Here is a 21,622-nt window from a genome sequence, read left to right as displayed (position 1 = left end):
AGCCAGCCACTCCCAGTCCCTATTCAAGCCCAGATTAATGGTGTTGAATTTGCAAATGAATTTTAGTTCTGCTGTTTCTCTTTGAAGTCTGTTTCTGAAGTTTTTTTGTTCAATGATAGTGACTTTTAAATCTGTAATAGAATGACCAGGGAGATTGAAGTGTTCACTTACTGGCTTATGTATGTTACCATTCCTGATGTCCGATTTGTGTCCATTTATTCTTTTGCGGAGGGACTGTCCCGTTTGGCCAATGTACATGGCAGAGGGGCATTGCTGGCACATGATGGCATATATGACATTAGAGGATGTGCAGGTGAATGAGCCCCTGATGGTGTGGCTGATGTGGTTGGGTCCTCTGATGCTGTTGCCAGAGTAGATATGGGGACAGAGTAGGCAACGAGGTTTGCTACAGGGATAGGTTCCTGGGTTGGTGTTTCTGTGGTGTGGTGTGTAGTTGCTGGTGAGTATTTGCTTCAGGTTGGGGGGTTGTCTGTAAGCGAGGACCGGCACATCCTCTAATGTCATATATGCCATCATGTGCCAGCAATGCCCCTCTGCCATGTACATTGGCCAAACGGGACAGTCCCTCCGCAAAAGAATAAATGGACACAAATCGGACATCAGGAATGGTAACATACATAAGCCAGTAAGTGAACACTTCAATCTCCCTGGTCATTCTATTACAGATTTAAAAGTCACTATCATTGAACAAAAAAACTTCAGAAACAGACTTCAAAGAGAAACAGCAGAACTAAAATTCATTTGCAAATTCAACACCATTAATCTGGGCTTGAATAGGGACTGGGAGTGGCTGGCTCACTACAGAAGCAGCTTTTCCTCTCCTGGAATTGACACCTCCTCATCTATTATTGGGAGTGGACTACATCCACCCTGATTGAATTGTCCCTGTCTACACTGGTTCTCCACTTGTGAAGTAACTCCCTGCTCTCCATGTGTCTGTATATAATGCCTGCATCTGTAACTTTCACTCTATGCATCCGAAGAAGTGAGGTTTTTACTCACGAAAGCTTATGCCCAAATAAATCTGTTAGTCTTTAAGGTGCCACCAGACTCCTTGTTGTTTTTGTAGATACAGACTAACACGGCTACCCCCTGATAGTTGTGACTGTAAACAGGCAGGCCTGTAACCAGTAGCTGGTTTAGCATGGATTTACTGTACATATGCTCTTCTTTAGCCACCGTAAGCTCATGGTAAAGTGCCACTAGTATGCGAGAAGGTGTGTCGGGGGGGGGGGAAGTCTCCTGCTGCGTAACGCACTATCCACTGATGGAGTTTATTGAAAACAACTAAACTGTTGCTTCCTTTTATAAGGGTAAAATTGTGTATGGACAAAGGACTAAGAGAGTCATGACTGACAGTGACAACTGCAGTCACATTTGAAAAGCTGATAAAGGACTGTGGGTTTTAAATGTACACTCTCTCTCTTTCTCCTCCCCCTCCTTTCCTCATTGTCATTCTCTTAGTGTACGGGTTTCAGGAACGTGAATGACTGTCAAGAATCACAGTGAGTTTAGTTACTCACATAAAACATGCAGAGTAAACTGCCGGCACAAGAAACTGAAAAGGTTTTTGGCAAGGTGCAGTTAAGTGTCCTTCCAAATACCCCTCATGACAGAGTGATTCCTAAAGGACTGAAACATGTATTACACAGTCCATTTCCCTCACACGAGCAACAGCACTGAAAAGTCTGCCGGACAATCACCTACATCGGGGTGGCCAGCCTGAACCTTAGAAGGAGCCAGAATTTACCAATGAACATTGCCAAAGAGCCACAGTAATATGTCAGCAGCAGGGCCGGCTCTAGCTTTTTTACTGCCCCAAGCAGCAAAAAAAAGCACCGCCCTCCCAGGCCACCCGCCAAGTGCCGGGCCGCGCCGCCCCCCCCCCCCGCCGAGCGCTGCCGGAACCCCCCCAGAGCGCCGCCCCCCCCGTCGAGCGCCGGAGCCCCCCCCCCCGCGCGCCAAGCCCCATGACACCCCCTGCCGCCGGAGCCCGCCCCCGCCCCCTGCCAAGCGCCGCCGGAACCCTCCTCCAGCGCCGCGCCCATGCCGCACCCCCCCCGAGCGCCGAGCCCTGCGCTGCCCCCCCCCGCCGAGCGCCGCACCGCCGGAGCCCGCCCCTGCCCCCCGCTGAGTGCCGCTGGAACCCCCTTCCAGCGCCGCGCCACCCCCTCGCCAAGCCCCGCGCAACCAGAGCCCGCCCCCCCAGCGCCGCGCCACTGGAGCGGCCCCCCCCGTAGAATGCCGCGCCATGCTCCCCCCGCTGCCCCTTACCAGGTGCCGCCCCAAGCATGTGCTTAGATGCCTGGTGCCTGGAGCCGGCCCTGGTCAGCAGCCCCACATCTGCTACCCCTCCAGTCCCCAGCGCCTCCCGCCCATCGGCAGCCCCGCCCCCTCCCTCTCCACGCCTCCTACCCACCGCAATCAGCTGTTTTGCAATGCGCAGGAGGCTCTGGTGGGGAGGAGCGAGGGCATGGCAGGCTCAGGGGAAGGGGTGGAGTGGTGGCAGGACCTGGGGCAGAGCAGGGGGTTGAGCAGTGAGCACCCCACAGCACATTGGAAAGTTAGCATCTGTAGCTCCAGCCTCGGAGTCAGCGCCTATGCAAGGAGCCACATATTAACCTCTGAAGAGCCGCATGCGGCTCTGGAGCCACTCCTGACCTACGTAACGCAAGAAAATCGCAATGGAGAGGAAATGATAATTGCAGGCTAATTGCCATAAAACAGTCCTTTCCAGAAAAGGTACACGTATCCAGCAGTCTGCATTCACTGCTCATGCAATGACTTTCACAGCTCAGCAGAAGCAGTGTTGGCCTGCTGATGAAATGGAATCTGACATCAATTAGAACTAGGTGACTGCAAAGGACAAATCGTACATGGGTAAATTTGACTTTACAATTTAGTGCTCCTGACATCCCTTTGCATGAGCTCCCTGCATCCAAAGTATACAGCTGCAAAGCTCTTAATTTTTCACATCTTGCTTCCAAGCAGATCTAGGGCTGTGACAAGGAACTGGCTCCCGTTAAAATCAATGCAATAATTGCAAACAGCCGTTTCCAGTCCTGACCGAGTTGAACTCTGAAGCTCGAAGGAGTCTTCAAAGCATTAGCTAATGCAAAAATAATCAGCACTATCGAACATCACCAACATAAAATTCTCCTTCGTACCAGAAGGGCGTCTGTCAGCTTTCAATGTGAGCCTTTTAAATTGGAATAGAAAGTCACAGAATGAAGGACCAGGGACAAGCAAAAGTTGTGGTGACTTTACCCAATGCCTGGGGCTTGCTGTAGGGGTGAGAGATTCCTCATGCTTTTTAACCCGACTTGGCAGACACCCCGCTTGTATTTTTATCATTGGAAAATTCAAGCAGGGTCATTTAAAGAGACAATTTATGGATAATTCCTCAGGGGGGAAGGATGCCCTTGTGATCACGGTACTGAACTGGGACTAAGCAGATCTGGGCTCGATGCCTGGTGCTGACACACACAGCCTGGGAGACCTTCAGAATCTCTCTGGGCTTCAGCGCCTCATCTGTAAAATGGAATAATAATAATAATGCTCTCTCCTTTCTCCCAAGTTTTGTCTAGTTAGATTGCAAGCTTTGGGACATGAACTCTCTGTTATGGGCACATACAGCACCAGCTAGGCTGGGGCCTCTTGGTGCTGTTGTAATAGAAATAATCATTTATTAAGTGTTAGTGGAAGCAATATCCACTGTAAACATGACTAATAGCAGCAACAAATCAACAGACAGGCAAAAGCTGCAAGGGATTTCCCCTAAACCTAGAGGGGTCAAACATTTCCTACTCCACTGCTGCTTAAGATTCATAGCCAGGGTTAGCCAATGTATCATAACAGGAATATCACATCCAAACCCCTGTACAATCTCAGCAGATTTGAATCCACCACTACAGTTTTAGACCTGGGTAGGATCTAAACTGAAAGGGGAAAATACACCAAAAAGCCCATGAGAACGGCTGGGTTTGTGACATTTCTGCCCTTAACCCCTCATGAGATTTCAGCTTGATTACACCTCTAAGCCAAGTCTGATATGAACGTTATATCATTAGCCCATGCCTAAGTGAAGTCTATTTCTAGCACTGCCCAGTGTATCTGGTATCTCCTTACAGAAGTGCCAATGTACCGGTAGGGAGCACTTCAAACAACGTTCCACAGTCCTCTTTAATGCTAAGGATTCAGCTGAACCCAGAAGCCAAAGGGTTAAATAATATCCCATAAAGAACCTGTTTATATCTGGGCTGAACCATCTGGAGTTTACCAGTCAGAGAAACCAGCAGGTAGCTTTTTACATGGTTTCCTTTTAAATGTACTTTTTCTTATACCCGTGGGCATACAGGGATGGAGCGGCCTCACCCCCATCAGAGCCAGTGGGTGCCAGACCCACTGCTATTGGAAGTTGATGCTAAGGACCCAATCCTGAAGCGCTGATGAAAGCAAAGGTGAGTGATTGAAGCTGGGGGAGGGAGGGGCTGTGTTTTGGACAAGCTGATTTTCAAGTGTCGGCATGTAAGCAATTAGAAGGCGGCGTTGACGTTCATCTTACAAAACAGGAGGTCTGCTGAAAGGGAGAGGCAGACATTTCTGTCACTCTTCGTGCTATTGTTTGAGTCCAAGATAAGAAAATGGAGGGCGGGGAACAATTTCCCCACACATGAAATACAGCAAAAGCCATTATCTATTGGGAGACAGCACATCCAACCACTTGGAGTCTGAAGTCGGCTTTCTAAAAGCACCTGCCATCTGTGGTCTTATCCTTAGAACGTAAGCAATCTGGAGCAGGGGCCGTCCTCTCGTCTGTAGAACGCCTAGCACAATGGCACCCTGATCCAGGACTGGGGCTCTCGGCGGCTTTCACACTACAACTAATAGTGTGGCGAAGTCTCAGGGTCGGCTTCTCTGGTTAACCAAGGCACAGTACAAAGCTGGTAGGGAATTTTGCTTGGGAGGGGAATTGGTCACTGGGAGGGGGGAAGCTAGCAGAGGCAACACAGCCATCTTCTACACCAGCCGTTTCCCCCCGCCCCCTCCCCGTAAGGGAGCAGATTAGGGGCATTCTGGGAGGGGTGGGAGCAGACATGGTGAAGTGCAACCCCTCTATGCCTGATCCACTGCTAGCATACGGCCCTTATGCCAGTGGTAGTTAGAACAGCCCCTCTGCTGCTCTAACATCAGCGGGAGCCATGTGACCAAGGATCAGGGAGCACAACCGCTTCCCTGAAGCATCCTTGTGCTCAGGCTTAGTGGAGAATCAAGGCCTTAAGGTTCCTCCTCCTGGGTTTATGCAATCTGAGGCCATTCTTTCCTCTTTTCTGTGTGCTCTGGAGACCACCACTAGTCACCTTACATTGCAGAATGACCACCACATTCCTAAACTCCAAGGGGCAAATTGTGCTCTTTTATGCCCCGGAAAAGCTATTGACTTTGCTGGGGCAGTACAGGCAGAACTGAGGATAGAATTTGCCCCTGCATGTTAGTTGAGCACTGAACTGTATTTGAGAAAAGGGACAATTATTCCAAGCAATAATCTCATGGGAACAATCCGGCAAGCCTTTAAGTGGTAAGAACTTCCATTATTAGGTGTAATGCATTCCACACAATAGGTAATTGTTATCCCTGTCAATGCCAGCCATAAGCCCATGCAACCCCTCCCACTGCACTAGAGAACTACTTGAAAGCAGGAACTGTTGTAGGGGAATATCTGCTGAAGTCCGGATTTTTCTTTTTCCTTCAGCAAAAGGCTTCAAGCAAAGCAAACTGCAGACAGTCACAGCTGCAACCTAGAGATTTGCTCAAGGCTTGTCTGCAATGAGGCATTTTGCAGCACTATAGCTGGACAGGGCTAGGTCAGCAGGGCTCGATGTGGATGAAAGTCTCTGGACACCAGGAGGATCCAGTTAGAGATTCTGGCCCTAAAATGGTAATGTGATGGGTAAAACAAAAACTAGCCTAGGTACACATATTTCTTAGTCAGTATCCACATCTGGGTGTTTGTAAGTTACATATACTTCATGGCCCAGTAATGGCAGTTGGACACGAAGGTCAGGAGAACTGGGTTCTGTTCCTGCCTCTGCCTTGCTTTGTGGCAAGATACTGACACCAACATTTTTAAGAGTACCCCTTAATTTTAGCTGCCTCCGTTTTAGAGGGCCCAGCCTGAGGATACGTCTACACTACCCGCCGGATCGGCGGGTAGCGATCTATCTATCGGGGATCGATTTATCACGTGTAGCGTAGACGTGATAAATCAATCCCCGATCACTCTCCCGTCGACTGCTGAACTTCAGCTCGGCGAGAGGTGGAAGCAAAGTTGATGGGAGAGCCGCGCCGCGCGGACGCAAAGTAAGTAATTTTAATTCAATCTAAGATACGTCGACTTCAGCTACGCTATTCTCGTAGCGGAAGTTGCGTATCTTAGATCAATCCCCCCCCTAGTGTAGACCAGGCCTGAAACACCCAGGCCCTGACTTTCACAGTTGCTGAGCACCCGCCTGGCCCACTGATTTCAGTTGAAGATGTGGGTGCTCAGCATATCCACTAAACCAGGTGTCTCAAAGAGGGCACCTCTCAATTGAGGCAAGTTTGACATTTTGCCTTAACTACTCTGTGCCTCAATTTGCCCATCTGTACAATTCTGAAACTCCAGGGTCGGTGGTGAAAGTCTACAGCCCACATTACAAACCGGCATGTTATCCCTTCTGGCCTTAAAAAACAAAACAACCCAGTGGAAATGGGGACAGTGACCCTTTCCCGCTTTTGTGCAACAGGTGGAAGGGGCATAATCTCCAAAACCCCTCAACTATTAATTTTAAATACTCTACTTCCTGCAGTTCCTTTTTCAGCCCTGTGGTCTTCTATTTCTATGATGGCTTCCAGAATGGGCACTGGCAGATTGGGAAGTACCGAACAGAGTAGTAAAATCCTCTTTGTGTAGCACTGGCTTTCCAGGCTTAAATTTAGAACATGTGATCATAGCAGTTCAGTTTGGGATATATGATGTGTTCCAGTGACTGAAAAAAAGAGTGACTTCATGCTTTATGAGAAGCATTTTTACAGATGTGGTTTAAGGAAAATATTCTCCAGGAAAACCAGCAACATCTGCAGATCGTATGCCGATTATGTCACAGTAATCAGAGCTTCTATGTACTGTAACTCAACAGAGCAAACTAACCAGTTCAGATGGACCATTCCATCCTCTTTCTGGGTAATGGAGTGAAACAGGTAAATGTAAAAGCTGTTTACTGGGAAAAAAAAAATCAATTCTCTGATTTTATTGGCATTCTCTGGAGATCAGGAACCTTGAGATTTAGTGTGTCCAGTACACAGCTAAAGGAGCCGTTGAAATTTAGCAGCAAACAGAGTCAACCTGGGATACCACAAAAAATATTCATGGCATAACAAGAAGCAGAAGAAAAAAAAGAAAAAAAAAACGGCAATAGAGGCTGAGATTTTCAACCCTGTCTGGGTGATTTAGTGGCACAATTGTCAGCGGTGCGTGTAAATCCTCTAGGCTGCTTTGAAAAACCTCAGCCTAAATGTATGTCAAAGCAACAGAATGCAAATAGAGGGACCTAAACTAAATCACAGGAAGTCACTGGGAGTTTTAATGTGAACTTCACTGGGAACAGGATTGGGTCCTGGCACAAGATGGCAGGGCTGTAGTGGCCCATCCTGTCTGACATCAGAAGCCTGGGAAATGATTCTTTCTGATACACCGTGGCAGATATAACTCATCCGTTGCTCCTAGACATAGAGAGATGGGCAGGGGGACAAAAGTCTGGGTCCGAGAGGTCCCACAAGAGGAATCCTAATAATAGCCAAGATGGGAATTCAGAGGGTTATTATTAGTCGTCTTGTTAATAAATCCTGGCCCCAAGAAGGGAGTGAGTTTGCCCTTACACAATGTGCCGGCAGATTTTGTTTGGAGCAAAGTGGAACCACCCCCACTGTGCTGGCCACGTCTGTGAAATAGCAGAATTGCAAAGTGATGCAAAAAACCCCCCCAAAAAAACAACAACAACCCCAACCCACACACTCAACAGGCCTATTCACATCTGTAATGTTGTTCAAGTGTCGGCAGGACTAGGGCCTAATAAATAAGGGCCCTCTGTAAAATATTAAAAAAGGAACAGACGGAGACAGGAAGGAGAGAGCAAACATGCCTCCGTTTGCAGCGACGGATGCTAGGTTAGTTCGCAGGCCACCCATCTTGCAGATTGTTTTTGTAGGCGCAGATGCTTGTTTTGCTCATGCTCTGGGATGAGAAATATTGAGACCAAATAGAAGCCAGTCAACAGCACTTGGCGTTTTCACTAAAATCGTTTGCTCTTTACCACCATGAAAAAGCAAAGAAAACCTTTACTACCATGCGCAACTACCCAGTTTCTACTTCAGCCGGAGCACAGAAATTAGATGTGGAATCCAACACTCGGGGCTCGATTCTCTATTTTCTTGTGCTGCTAGATCTATGGAAGTCGATGGGACCCATTTGGTTCTGTGCCTCTCAGGAGACAAAGCAGAGATGAAATCCAGACATGGGAGGGAAGTGCCTTGAGAATCTAGGCCGCTTCAGGGGCCAGCCGTGTAAATTAGAGCAGCCCAAGGGTTGCTCTGCAGCCTAGAATTGCCAGGGCTCAAAATACACTAGCCATTCCCCATCCTACTCCATGACTGTGTAGGGGTGCACAAAGAAACCAGAGCAGGAACAGGAATCAGGCCCAAGAAGTTACACAGGAGAGGAGAACCAATGGAACTTGATTTTTCAGATGTGCAGAGCACCAGGAGCTCTTACGAAATTTGATTAGAGCAGCAGGTGCGCAACACTTCTGAAAATCAGGCTCTCACATCTGCTTGTACCCAGGATTTGTGGCTCTAACAGGTCTGCGCCACCCAGCTGCGAGCAGGGCCGGTGCTACCATTAAGGTAAACTAGGTGGTTGCCTAGGGCGCCAAGATTTGGGGGCGCCAAAAAGAGGTGCCCCCAATTTTTTTTTTTTTTTTTTTAAAACAGGGTTCCTGGGCTGGGCTGCTGGTGGCGCGCTGACACGTGCGGCTCAGACTGCATCTCCCAGTATAGCAGCTGCTCCACTTCTCCCGCCTCCCAGGCTTGCAGCGCCAATCAGCTGTTTGGCACCGCAAGCCTGGGAGGGGAGGAGAATTAGACCGGGGCGGCGTGCTCGGGGAGGAGGCAAAGCAGAGGTGAGCTGGGGTGGGGAGCTCCCACATGGCTCCCTGGAGGGGGGGGGTGAGCTGCCACAGGGGGAGAGCTGCTGGGGGGGGGGAGCACCTCACGGTGGGGGGGGGGCGCGGGGAGCTGCCACAGGGCTGGTTGGAGGGGCGCAAGGTGGAAGTTTCGCCTAGGGCGCAAAACTTCCTTGCACCGGCCCTGGCTGCGAGGCGAGGGACTGAAGAATGAGGCAAGGATCCTTAGCTGTTAATTTTCCTGACTTTTGAATGTCAGGGTCTGCCTTGCAGACCCTGGAGCTGCTGTACCATGCAGCAGGGACGTTTTGCCCCCGAAGCCATCCAGAAACTGGGTAGCATAAAGCGGTCTTTGTCCCCCGTCTCTCTGTGCCGAGGGCTCTGCATGGCTTCTCTCTGAAAACACAGCACAGAATCTGGCCTTGAACATGTTGTTTCCCTTCAGTGTCCTTGCCCTGCCTAGGAAATCAGCCCATTTCCCCCAAGACAGAAATGATCCCAGAAGTAAACAGCAAACAGGACTTGGCTGGGAGAGAAGCTGACACTGCACTAGGGTCAAGCTTAAAACAGTAAGGGACTTCTGAGAAAGTCAGTCCCTTTTATGAAAAGCTCCTCCTATCAGGGAAAACCTGCTGCAATAATTTAATCTTGTATTAGGGTCTAGCTGGGGGAGGGAGGGAAGAGGAGGAAAAGCAGCATTATGTAACTTACCTTGGAGTTCTGGGAAGACTGGAGAGAGTCTCACAGGCAAAGAAACTGCTGTGGAAGTTGCAGCAGTAGCAACAGTTTGCCAAGTGCATCTGATCCCCTTCAAAAACACATTAGATGCACCAGTTTCTTTTTTAAAATTATAACGAAGCAAAACAATAGCATGTCAGTTCCCAGTGTGCTAGTAAAAGGCAAGCTGAACCCCTCTGTGGGCTAAGATCTCCAGCTCGTAGCAGGCCTAGGCAATAAATTATGGTATGGTGAAAAGCAGCAACAGGCCAATCATACAGACTCAACTTGGATTGTAATGAGATGATAAAGCCCAGATAACAATTACCGGCTGGGATGGGATGTGGACTCATTATCGTCAAGCAGCTCTTTAGGTCCAAACAAGTTTAAAAATATGTAAAGGTAACATTTGTTTGTATTTCCCATCAGTGATTGGATTAGGAAAGGGTTCTGCTTCCCCACCTACATTTTGTTTGGGGATGGGGGAGGCGGAAGCTGGCAAACCCACCTATGTTCTGCCATTTTGCATCTGGCTGCTTAGTAACGTTTAATGGTCTGTGTTCAGAAAGGGAGTTCTTGGTCCTAAGCTTTTGGAGAATTAGTGGGTGTGTGTTTCCTTTGAGCTTTTGAAACCAACTGATAAATCCAGTACAAGTCACAGCCTAAACCTAGAAGCTTGGAGCAGTTTACAGGTTTCATTTAGGTCACAGTTGGAAATGTTTGGAGGTTTCTTCCTAGTCCCTCTGCACTTATTTTGTGCCCGATGATTATTCAGTGGCAGATGTTTCGTGGCCTCCACTTTTTTCTTATGTAGTTTTTTTGTAAACAAAAAGGGTTTCCTGTGAGTTGAGTGCTCCTACAAGGCACTAGTTTGATAGCCATGAAGATCAAACCCCACTATCCACAGGGCAGATACAGGACAGGGGGAGCTGCTGGAGGTTCCCCCACATTGGTTTGTCAATGCACCTCACTAAGGAAAGGGAGGTACAACTTCCAACTACGAGAGGTTATTTCAATTTATGGCCCATTCGGTCCTTAGGCTCTGCTGCTCAGGCTCCCAATTACAACTGATACCGTTGGTGGTAGTGGCTTTTATGCTGAAGACATCTGTCCAGCAGGAGCTGAACTGTGACCAAATTAATTTCACATTAGTCACCCAAGTCAGAAACAAGTAACAACTTTCCGTAACTAACGATCTGGGCAGGATTGAAGCTAGTGAACTAGGAGTGAAGAATAAAAGGACATTTGTAAAATATTGCTTCACTTTTATATTGACTCATAGTTTGGGTTTTTTTTTTCTCCTTTGTCTTACACGTACATTCAGAAATTCTTCCCAAGCAAGATTTTCCAGAAAATGTCCTTCGCTATGTTAGCTACCGAGCATGCCAAATCTTCCTTAATCTTATGATTTGCACTGTTTTGAGCAGGTGATAAAGTATCTGGATCTGTGCCCTTGTTAGTTAAGCCTGCCTGCCACTGGATTTGAACTCGAGATTGAACGTGCGCCAATGTCTGGAGGTCCCTATATTTCTGCTTGATGCTTTTCCTCTGCTCATCCTATTTACTGTCAAATATAAGATGGAATCCAGTGCTTTCTATTTCATCCACAAATAATTCCTTTTTCCTGATTGTTCATTTAATAGATATATGGAACGCTGCCATCCACCCCGCCCTGCTCGTGTGCCTCAACTTTGTTCTGGAGCAAGTACGTGCAGCGCTGAGGACCGTTTGGTCTTTATGCCCATTCAGTTCTTGGCCTCCTTGCTAAGACTTACATGGTGCCAACTTTAGCAGTGGTTTTATGGGATCTGGGATGAGACCACTAATACATTCTGCACTGGGCTCCTAACAGCTGTCAGTCGATCACTTTGCTGGGTCTTAAGACCAGCTTGTAGACTGAAAGGAGAAAACACATTTATAGTAGATAGCCGCAGCCAAAGTGACCCTCTGTACTCAGCCTGTGAGGACCAGAACATGTTCACATCTGTCCCTCTGCTTGGCTGCAGCTGTTGACTGCTTCCATTCGCCTTTTGTAGGAGTTAATATGGGCAAAGGCAAGACATGAGCTCCGGCCAAAGGAAAAATTATAGTTTTGTACCAAAAGGCCCGGGGCATTGGATCAAAATTGTAATGGAGGCTGGAGAAAAGGCGAAAGCAAAGAATCAACATATACCTCAAACCCGCATGTGTCTGCATAAGAGAGGAGCCATCTTGGGACAGTCACTGCTCAGTCTCAATCTGTAGTGATTTTGCAGGTTAGAGCAAAGTAGCCCTCATACCAGATCATTCGGAGAAGGATTTTGGGTCCACAATGATACATGGTAGTTCTCAGCTATTTCTTTGTCCACCTCCAGATTATCAGAGCTACTGAGAGACTCAGTATCCATTCCAGCAATGACTACGGTGATGGGCCTCATCCAGGCACTGGAGGATGGAGTATCGGATACTCCTGGCATTCATTCTCTACTTGTACGTGTATATCCTACTGCACTTCAGAGCCTGGGAAGGTGAACCTTGATACCAAGACTCTTGTGAGTGCACCTGGAATTGGGGATAAAATCTTTTGGATTGATTTATCTTTACATTTAAACAGATTTGCCCTTTTCAAAACCCAGTAGTAAAGGGCAGAGAATGCTACGATCAGCCATAACCCAGGCAGCATCTGCACATTTCTTACTTCATATTGTGTCCTCACAAATGAAACCCTCCATCCGGATCCTGTACTAAAATATCTACAGCTGTAAACAAAACAAACAGACTTTTGAGCGAGGCTGAATCACAGGGAGATGAGACAGGACCTTACAAAACCTTCTGAGTTCGTGTTCTGGCCTCAGTGAAAGGGGTTTGGTATTGTGCACATTAAACCTCATTGTGGGCAACTCTCTTCATATCCATCCAGGGTGTTTTTACAGATGAGAAACTCAATGGTCAAAATAACAGAGCCACCATCTCTTGAAGAAAAGGATCTTTGACCAAATTCTTTAGTAGTGACGCCTGCCCCAGCACCGCTCTGCCAGCAGTAATCTAGAGTTATATCCTGGACCTGACTCTGACGGCTCCGAGTTGCTCTGGCAGCAAAAAGCAGCTCTTTAGGCAGTAAACCTGGCTCTCTGAGGATTCCTGGCTCCACTAGAATATCTCCTGCACCGCTCCTCTCTGAGACCCCCATGCATGATTCTTTTTGGGATAAGGGGGGAATGGCTGGGATGCCCCTATGGCCACGTTGGGCTGTGGGCAGCCAGCCTATGTTAGAGCTGGGGAAGGGGATCTCACAGAGTTAACAGTTAAGTAAGCGAAAACTTCATTGCAATTCTGATCTGTTCCATTTGGCATTGCAGGACGCTTCTCTTGGGGTGGATCCTGCCAATGCTTACATGAGTCCAGTTCTGGACGCCACATTTCAGGAAAGATGTGGTCAAACTGGAGAAAGTCCAGAGCAACAAACATGATTAAAGGTCTAGAAAACATGACCTATAAAGGAAAGATTGAAAAAACTGGGTTTGTTTAGTTTGGAAAAGAGAGGACCGAGGGGGGGACTTGATAAGAGTTTTGAAGTACATAAAAGGTTGTTACAAGGAGGAGGGTGAAAAATTGTTCTTGTTAACCTCTGAGGATAGGACAAGAGGCAAAGGGCTTAAATTGCAGCAAGGGAGGTTTAGGTTGGACATTAGGAAAAAACTGACTGTCAGGGTAGTGAAGCACTGGAACAAATTGCCTAGGGAGGTTGTGGAATCTCCGTCATTGGAGGTTTTTAAAAACAGGTTAGACAAACACCTGTGAGGAATGGTTTAGTTGCTACATAGTCCTGCCTTCAGGGCAGGGGACTGGACTAGATGAGCTAATGAGGCCCCTTCCAGTTCTACACTTCTATGATTCTATGAGTAACTTCACTCAGTCAATTAATCCCATTAAATGCAATGAGAGTAAACCTGGGAGTAAAGTTACTTAGATGCTTATATACAGACTCAGGTGCATAGTCCTCTTCAACACAAGAATGAGTTAGCAATAGAGGCACAATCAGCATTGTTAATCCAACTACACACTGTCCATTCCTTTTGCAGAGATGATGGACGTGCAAGCATAAAGCAATGATCGCTCTTCTGCATAAAGAATAAAAACTATGTGCATACAAATTCAAACAGCATTAATCCCACTGCGTACGTGAGGCTCTTTGCTCCCATACCACAAAAATACTGTAACCTTTAGGAAATAATATGGCCATAAATCAATAACCAAGACAAGGTCGATGAGGTAATATCTTTTACTGGACCAACTTCTGTTGGTGGAAGATACAAGCTTTCAAGCTACACAGAGCTCTTCTTTAAGTCTGGCCTGAAGAAGAGCTCTGTGGAGCTTGAAACTTTCACCAACAGCAGCTGGTCCAGTAAAAGATATTACCTCGCCCCCCTTGTCTCTCTAATATCGTGGGAGCAACACGACTACAACAAGACTGCAAACACAATAAATCAATAGCATTTCCCAAAGGAAATCTGCACCGAGAACATGTACCTTCTGTTTATATAATGGCATACCCTGTATCCACCTGCGTTTGGACACTGTGGGAACAATATGCACACGTGTTGCATGCCCTAATGGGACAACAGGGAGCTTCATTGCTCGATAAACCATCAACCCAACTATAAAGAATGTGAGACAGGAAACTGACAGTACAACTTTATTTTGTATTTCATACAAACGCTCTCCCCCAAATGCTTTACAGAGTTAAATAATAGAGTTAACAGACACTTACGGTATTTACAAGGTTCATTCTTGTCACTAGCCTGGTACGGCAGGTAGAACAGCAGTCTGGTTTTAGTCATTTGTTACGAGGCAAATAATGTAAGCGAAATGGAATCAGTCCAGGAACTAATTTACCACAGGATATTATCGTGTGAGGTGGCTCCATTTTTAAGCTACTCAGGGGAGCAAATGAGTTGATTACTCATAAGAAAGAGTGGCCATGAGACAAGTGTATGGAAATTTTGATTTGTGGGAACTTATTTGCAAATGAAAAGAGAGGTAAGTTTGAATCCCTAAGGTCAGAACTTGCCAGCAGTTATTTATATAACAGCTAAACAAGACCACTGAGTATGCCTAAGTGAATGGTTTGCTTGATTTATACATTCAAACGCAAGGGTAATGAAGCAATTTATGAATGTCTAAGGTGGTGCCTCATGTTAGTGTTACAACACATCTGAAGAGTATGCTGGACACCTGCAGTGTGAAAAACCGCCTTAGAAATGGAGCTGAACAGGAGACAGAGGTGCTGGAAAGTGGGAGATGGCCCAACCTGACAAATACGTCGTTCTCACAACAATACATTTGGAAAGCTGGGTAGGCCAGTCTCATAGTACACTTCCTCCTGCCCAATCAACTCTGCACTCAATCCTGTTTGTTCAGAAACTTCCATGTTCTGCTCTATGTCACTATGCTTCCGACTTATTGCCAGGTCCCCATATGATTATTATTACACGTGCCTATCAGGCATTAACTATCATTCTTTGTTGCCACAAATATTTGAATAATGAGAAAATGGGTAAAGGCCTGAAGAGGATGTTTGACTATTTATTTCTCTGTGGGAACCAGAAGGATGTAAAGTATCTGTTTCGAGTCAAGCAAATCCAATGGGCACACATGCTTGTGTCCCGTACCTCATATTACGCAATGGCTTTCTGAGAGAGGGCACTTACAATAGGGGAAAATGACTTTACAATCGTAAATCTTGGTGTTTGATTAAAAAGATATTTCATGATTAAAAAGATACCTTCCATCTGAGTATGTCAAGGTGCTTGACAACATGAACTCAGCTTCACAACAACCATATGAAGAAGTCTTACACTCATTTTACACATAGGGAAACCGAGGCAGAGAGCAGGGTTAAGTGACTTGCCCCAGGCACGACTGGCAGCACACCCCATATCTCTTGACTCCTAGTCCCGGATTACCATGATTTCTCATTAAGCAGACAATTAGCTAAAGGGCACATGAGAAAATGAACATGAACTTTTGAGTATCAGCGGGTAGCCGTGTTAGTCTGTATCTACAAAAACAACAAGGAGTCTGGTGGCACCTTAAAGACTCACAGATTTAAACTTTTAAGTGGAGCAATAAAGCTAGAGGAAATAAGCCACAAGCAGCATTTATAGAGGAAGTGCAAAGAGACCAATTGTCAGCGATGATACATCAGCACATAAATACCCGAACACAACCCCAAAACCAGGTAAGGCAGGCGCCCACTTCACAAAACCTATTATAACCAATTACGCCGGGCCCAGTAAGCCGGGCCGAGGTTAATAAACTAAGTACAAATGAATGTGAATGACAATTGCAACGTGATACACTTCCGGTAGTGGCGGGCAAACACAGTGCAATAGTATTTTATACTTGATTAGGAGTTTAGCAGTACAGCTAATCATTTACAGTTGTCCAAAGTATTAATGTTCATATGGTCCCATCTCTTAAGAAAGACTAAGCATATGTAAGAGGAGACCCATACTTAGCTATCTATGCGACAGAACCCCCTTATGTTACCTGGACCGTAATCATTAAACCCGCTCCTCACTGAAGGGAGTTGCAAACCAGGATGTGGATGGATTTACAGACCTGATGTAGGTTTTGATGGTGAGCACAGGATAGTAAAGGGGGAAGGGTATTTTCCATTACCAGGAGAAACACAGTGCATCAGTGCCATGGCCTTTGGTCTCTTGGGACGAACACTGGGTTCAAATCCTGAACAGATCACAAGTGAAAACAAGCTACTGTCTAAACCACATTATAAAACTACTGCTCCATTCTGCGGGATGGGTGACTTTTGTTTGGGGGAAGTTCAGGCCGGGCATGGAAGGTGCATTGTTGCTCAGGATTAAACTGCATAACTCTGAAGAAGGGGAAAAAAAAAAAAGAGCCAGCCCTTATTTACCAAAATGTCAAGCTTGAAGCCATGCTATTAGGGTCTCATTTCCTCTAGCACCGCTGTAAATCACTGATCCCCGAGTGCATGAAACAAAAGCGAGAATGGACATGCTGCTGTCAGCTGGAATGACCCTCACTCTCTCACACAGAGAAATGCCCTCACCCTGCCACCAGAAGAATTCCTGCAAATGAGTTAGACATACATGAACAGTAATAGCCAGACTTGTCTGCGCTGCTGTTCAGTGGCACCTGGACTCAGGATTTCCTGACCCTGGCTTCTCATGCAGCCTGCCAATACTCCAGCACATTCAGCACTAGGAAACCTTGAATACCAGCGCTATGCCAGCAACCGGTTTCACCAATACACGGTTAACCATGTGTCCCATTTCTACCTCCCTCCTGTGATCCATCATAGCTTCAAACAGAATAAAGACCCTCAAACCCTCACAACCTCTCTGTGTCACCGTGTGATGTAACAGCCATAGGAAGGATGATTTCTACAGGTGATTTCTATGCCTAGCACTAGCCAACAGATCTTTTTTTCTGACCTTCTTCTGAGACCCCATTTCTCAGACCCCTTTTAGGGAAAACCAACAGGAGAAAGAGGGGCAGGCCAGTTGCCCCATCTATACTCTTTTGTGCCTGCCCAGAAGAGGCAGCTGTGTATCAGAGTGCCACGTTTTGCTTTCCTCACAATTCTCCGCACTAAGCATGGCCGGCTCCAGGCACCAGCGACGGCAGCAGGTGCTTGGGGTGGCCAATGGAAAGGGGCGACAAGCCCGGATCTTCGGCGTGAAGTCCCTCTCTTCCTCTTTGAGCTGCCGCCGAAATGCCGCCAATCGGCTTGATCTTTTTTTTTTTTTTTTCTTCACTTCGCCGCTTGGGGCGGCAAAAAAGCTGAAGCTGACCCTGGCACTAAGGGGCTGGAGTAGGGGAAAGGGACTACTGCTCCGAGGCAGAAATAGCACTCCCCCATCAGATAGTAACTCTTTTTGATATTGATCAATAATGCTGTCCTGGACTGTCCAATTCAAACCACAACACATTCTTTTCTGGGGAGTGATCAAAACCTATGATCTGCCCGGAACGGAACTGAACGTTTGCACTGAATGTTTTACTAGGAGCCGCGTGGAATGCCGTGGGGAGGTCTTGTGTTTCTCAAGAGTTACTGTTGATGCTCTTTAACTGCTAAGAAAAAGACCAGAACTATAACCAGGATACGGTAACCCTGGCAACACGCAGTTCAACGTTCGGCTTTCTGACACAGAAAAAAGGTGATTTGTTTTCCGTTCTGTTCTTAAACCACGTCTATGGTTCAAAGGTCAGATATTCCAGCAAGCTGAGTGTCTCCAACCCCCACTGATCCCAAAGGGAGTTGGGGGAACTACAGTCCACCAGTTTTCAGTGGAATGCATTCTACTGCTCTCTGAAGTGCAAATTCAATTCAGAAGGGTGGACTAATCTCATGAGCTGCCTAGTGTATGGTGGTTATTGTGGCAACTGCATCCTACTGCCTCTTCCAATGGGAGAGATCAGCAGCAGCACACATGACCTTTCTAAAAGAAAAATGTTTCCAGGCTTCTGATTTTTAATGTGCTGGTAATGCAGGGGTAAGGTTTCCAAAGCTGTGCATGGGGGAAATTGGCCACATGGCTTCCATTAGCAGGAGTGGCAATCAAGCAGCCAAATCTCAGCTCACAGCTTACAAAACGGCCCAACGTTCAGCCAATACTGGATATCAGATGCCGTTCCAGCAGGATGCCCAAGGAAAAGAAAATCCTCCAAACACCAGAACAAAACATCTCTGCCGACAAAACCAAACATTTCCCCCAAACAAAAGGGAAACCAAACCTTGTTAACGGCTCAGGTTTGCGCTGAGCAGCAGTGGGCCTGAATCTGATCCCACTCACTCTAGACCAGGAAGAGTAGCTGCATTTACCAGTTCTGATGTAACTTGCTAAGTTCTTGATGGATTTTGCTATTAGTTCCACAGCTGTGAAATTACAGAGAGCCAGGATGGCAGGTAGTTTTAAGAGCTGCTGTACAATTCTAGGGGCCACTGAAAACAGCAAAAGTTGGATCAGACCTATGATGAACAGAAACAAAGATACCTTTTGCTGGGGGAAGAACAAGGCAGTCAAACTTAGGAGCTGAAGACCAGTTCAGGAATCACCGAGGCAGCCCCAGTACTATTTCGGGGTCCTAAGCATTAGATAACTAGAGAATTCCAGGAACTATAAGGAAACACAAAAGCAAACCTTATAGCACAGGGGTTCTCAAACTGGGGGTCGGGACCCCTCGGAGGTCATGAGGTTATTACATGGGGGGTTGAAAGCTGTCAGCCTCCACCCTAAGCCCCGCTTTGCCTCCAGTATTTATAATGGTGTTAAATAGATTAAAAAGTGTTTTTAATTTATAAGGAGGGTCGCACTCAGAGGCTTGCTATGTGAAAGGGGTCACCAGTACAAAAGTTTGAGAACCGCTGTTATAGCAGAATGTAGGTGCACAATCCTTTTTGATTGAAACCTGGATCAGGTCTGTAGATCAGGTCAATGCCATGTCATGTAACTAGTGAATTTCACTGTGGCTGCTTTTTAAAAAGATCATTTTTGCCCAGGACAGTCATCTCTGCTTAATATCAGATCTTGTCTGAAACTCTCTCCACCCCACCACCGTGCTGCATTGCAGGAACATAGCTTCCACATGGTCTCAATGTGTTACTGAAAGGTATGGATCTAAAGCAATGCAATAAAAGTTAGTTTCTCTTGTTAAAGTGCCTTATTTCCTTTGAGCTTTTAAAATGTTTTCCTTACATTTTAAAATGAAAAGAAAAAAAAGAATACTGGTTTTATATGAAACATAGTAGAACATTAATCAGTATTTACACAGAACTTGGACAAGGCCATGGCAGAACTTATTTAAACCCCCCCAGCACAACAACCCAAAAGCAGAGCGTCAAAAGGAAGGAAAAAATCTGTTCATATGCTTTCAACACCATCCCCTGGAGATCCCTAGGGTAAACCGCTTTATCTCTGAACAGGCATTTTACTGAGACGCTAGTAATCGGAGTTGATTACAGACATATTTTAAAACTAGCGGCGTGCGTGTGGGTGGGCGAGTTGCCTTTTGACCTCTCCAGGAATAGAGTATGCACTTAGACAAGTTCGACTTTTGCGTTTGGATAAACAGCAACAACATCATATCCTTCGGGGGGCTTAACCCTTTCCTTTGCATGCGTTTCGCAGTACAGCTGCTCCTCGATGAAGAAATATCCCCTCTGCTTCAGGTTTAGGCCACAGTCATTGCACATGAAACATTCTGGGTGGTAGAGCTTGTCCCGAGCTTTGACAATGGTCCCTCTGTTGAGCGTAGGAGAGAAGACAGATTACACACCAAGCTGATGTCAAAAGCAACAGCGAGCGCACTCTGGAGCAGTTTGTTCCACTGCCCAGCATAGCAAAGAAACATGAACGTAAATGGCATTTAGTAGATATCATTTGACCCCTGCAACCTCTTCTGCCTCGGTCTCTAACACCCCCTTTGCTCCCCCTGCTGGCCATCTAAAATCCCACGGTGAAAATTCTCTCCCTCAGCAATTGCTCCTATCATCTCAATCTCTCCTTCAAGGGCCTGCTCCCACTGATATCAGTAGGAAAATTCCTGTTAATGTCAGTGCCTGAAGCCCTGGACTGGCTCCTCACTGCCTTCTGCATCGAGTTCTCCTCAGCTTCAAGGTGCTGCTCAACTCTCCTCTCCATCATGTTCCCCCTAGCTCCTTTTTTGCCCCACCCACACCTCTCAACCTGGTGGTCCTCTTTGCTTCCTTCTCCCATGCCTGTATCTACAGCACCTCCCACACGGTCACTTTTGCCTGGGACACTCTTCCCATCCCAGTGTGGCACTTCTGCATCCGCTACTTCTTTACATTCTTCCTTAAAACGTATTTCTTTCTCAAAGCCTATCAGCATAAGGCTGTCCCTCCACCTCCGCCCCTCAAGGGCCCAGGTGGGTGAAGTAATATCTTTTACTGGACCAACTTATGTTAGTAAGCTTCTGTAATAAAGATATTGCCTCCCCCGCCTTGTTGACTTTTGTCTGTCTGTTTAGGGTTCATGTCTCCCTCGTGTTCTGTACACCCAGCACTTCCCCAGAGACACTTGGCACCTTCCAGGATTGGACCTTGAAGGGGATGTACATGGTAAGCCCTTTCCTACTCTTGTGGGTTGTTGCCTAACAGCCTGAATTCCTTATCCCATGCCTTGGCATGACGCTGGGTCTGGAGCAACGGTTCTCAACCTGTTTACCATTGTGGGCTGCAAGCCCATGGGCTGCAGGTTGAGAACCACTGTTCTGGAGTATCTACATTCAGCCAGGATGATGGCAAGGAGACCTGTCTGTGAGAGCAGGGAGCCATCCCCTTAGGCTAAAGCATTAGCCCTTTCACATGCGAATGTCTACACGAGCCATCTGTGGGAGATCTCCCACCACTGTGCTCCCCCCGTTATAGCAAGGATGGAAACATGAACATGGACAGTGCACAGGAACTTTTACCATGTTGTCAGAAAGCCCCACTTGGACTCGCTCTAAATGACGTATTCTGCATACAACATTGCAACAGTGGGAGCTTTCTCAACCCCCCTCCTCCCCCCAAGCCCCCTACCACGCAGGCTAGTCAAGCAGACAAAGCCCTACAGACTCTGCAGTCATCTACTAGGACTGAACAGAGCAACTTCAGCATGAAAAACACTGGCCTC

General features: G+C 46.9%; 1 protein-coding gene across 1 annotated transcript in view; it reads right to left on the bottom strand.

The window, feature by feature from the left end:
* Positions 1-14,615: 14,615 nt before the first annotated feature.
* Positions 14,616-21,622, bottom strand: part of PDLIM4 (PDZ and LIM domain 4) — a 101,478-nt gene continuing 94,471 nt past the window's right edge. Inside the window, exon 7 of the mRNA XM_054037028.1 lies at positions 14,616-20,227. Within this exon, the coding sequence (XP_053893003.1) occupies positions 20,023-20,227 (205 nt within the window). The 3' untranslated portion in view covers positions 14,616-20,022. The remainder of the gene's footprint in view (positions 20,228-21,622) is intronic.

The sequence above is a fragment of the Malaclemys terrapin genome, chromosome 8 (assembly GCF_027887155.1).
Source record: "Malaclemys terrapin pileata isolate rMalTer1 chromosome 8, rMalTer1.hap1, whole genome shotgun sequence".
Lineage (NCBI taxonomy): Eukaryota > Metazoa > Chordata > Testudines > Emydidae > Malaclemys > Malaclemys terrapin.
This window is presented reverse-complemented; position numbering and strand designations above follow the sequence as displayed.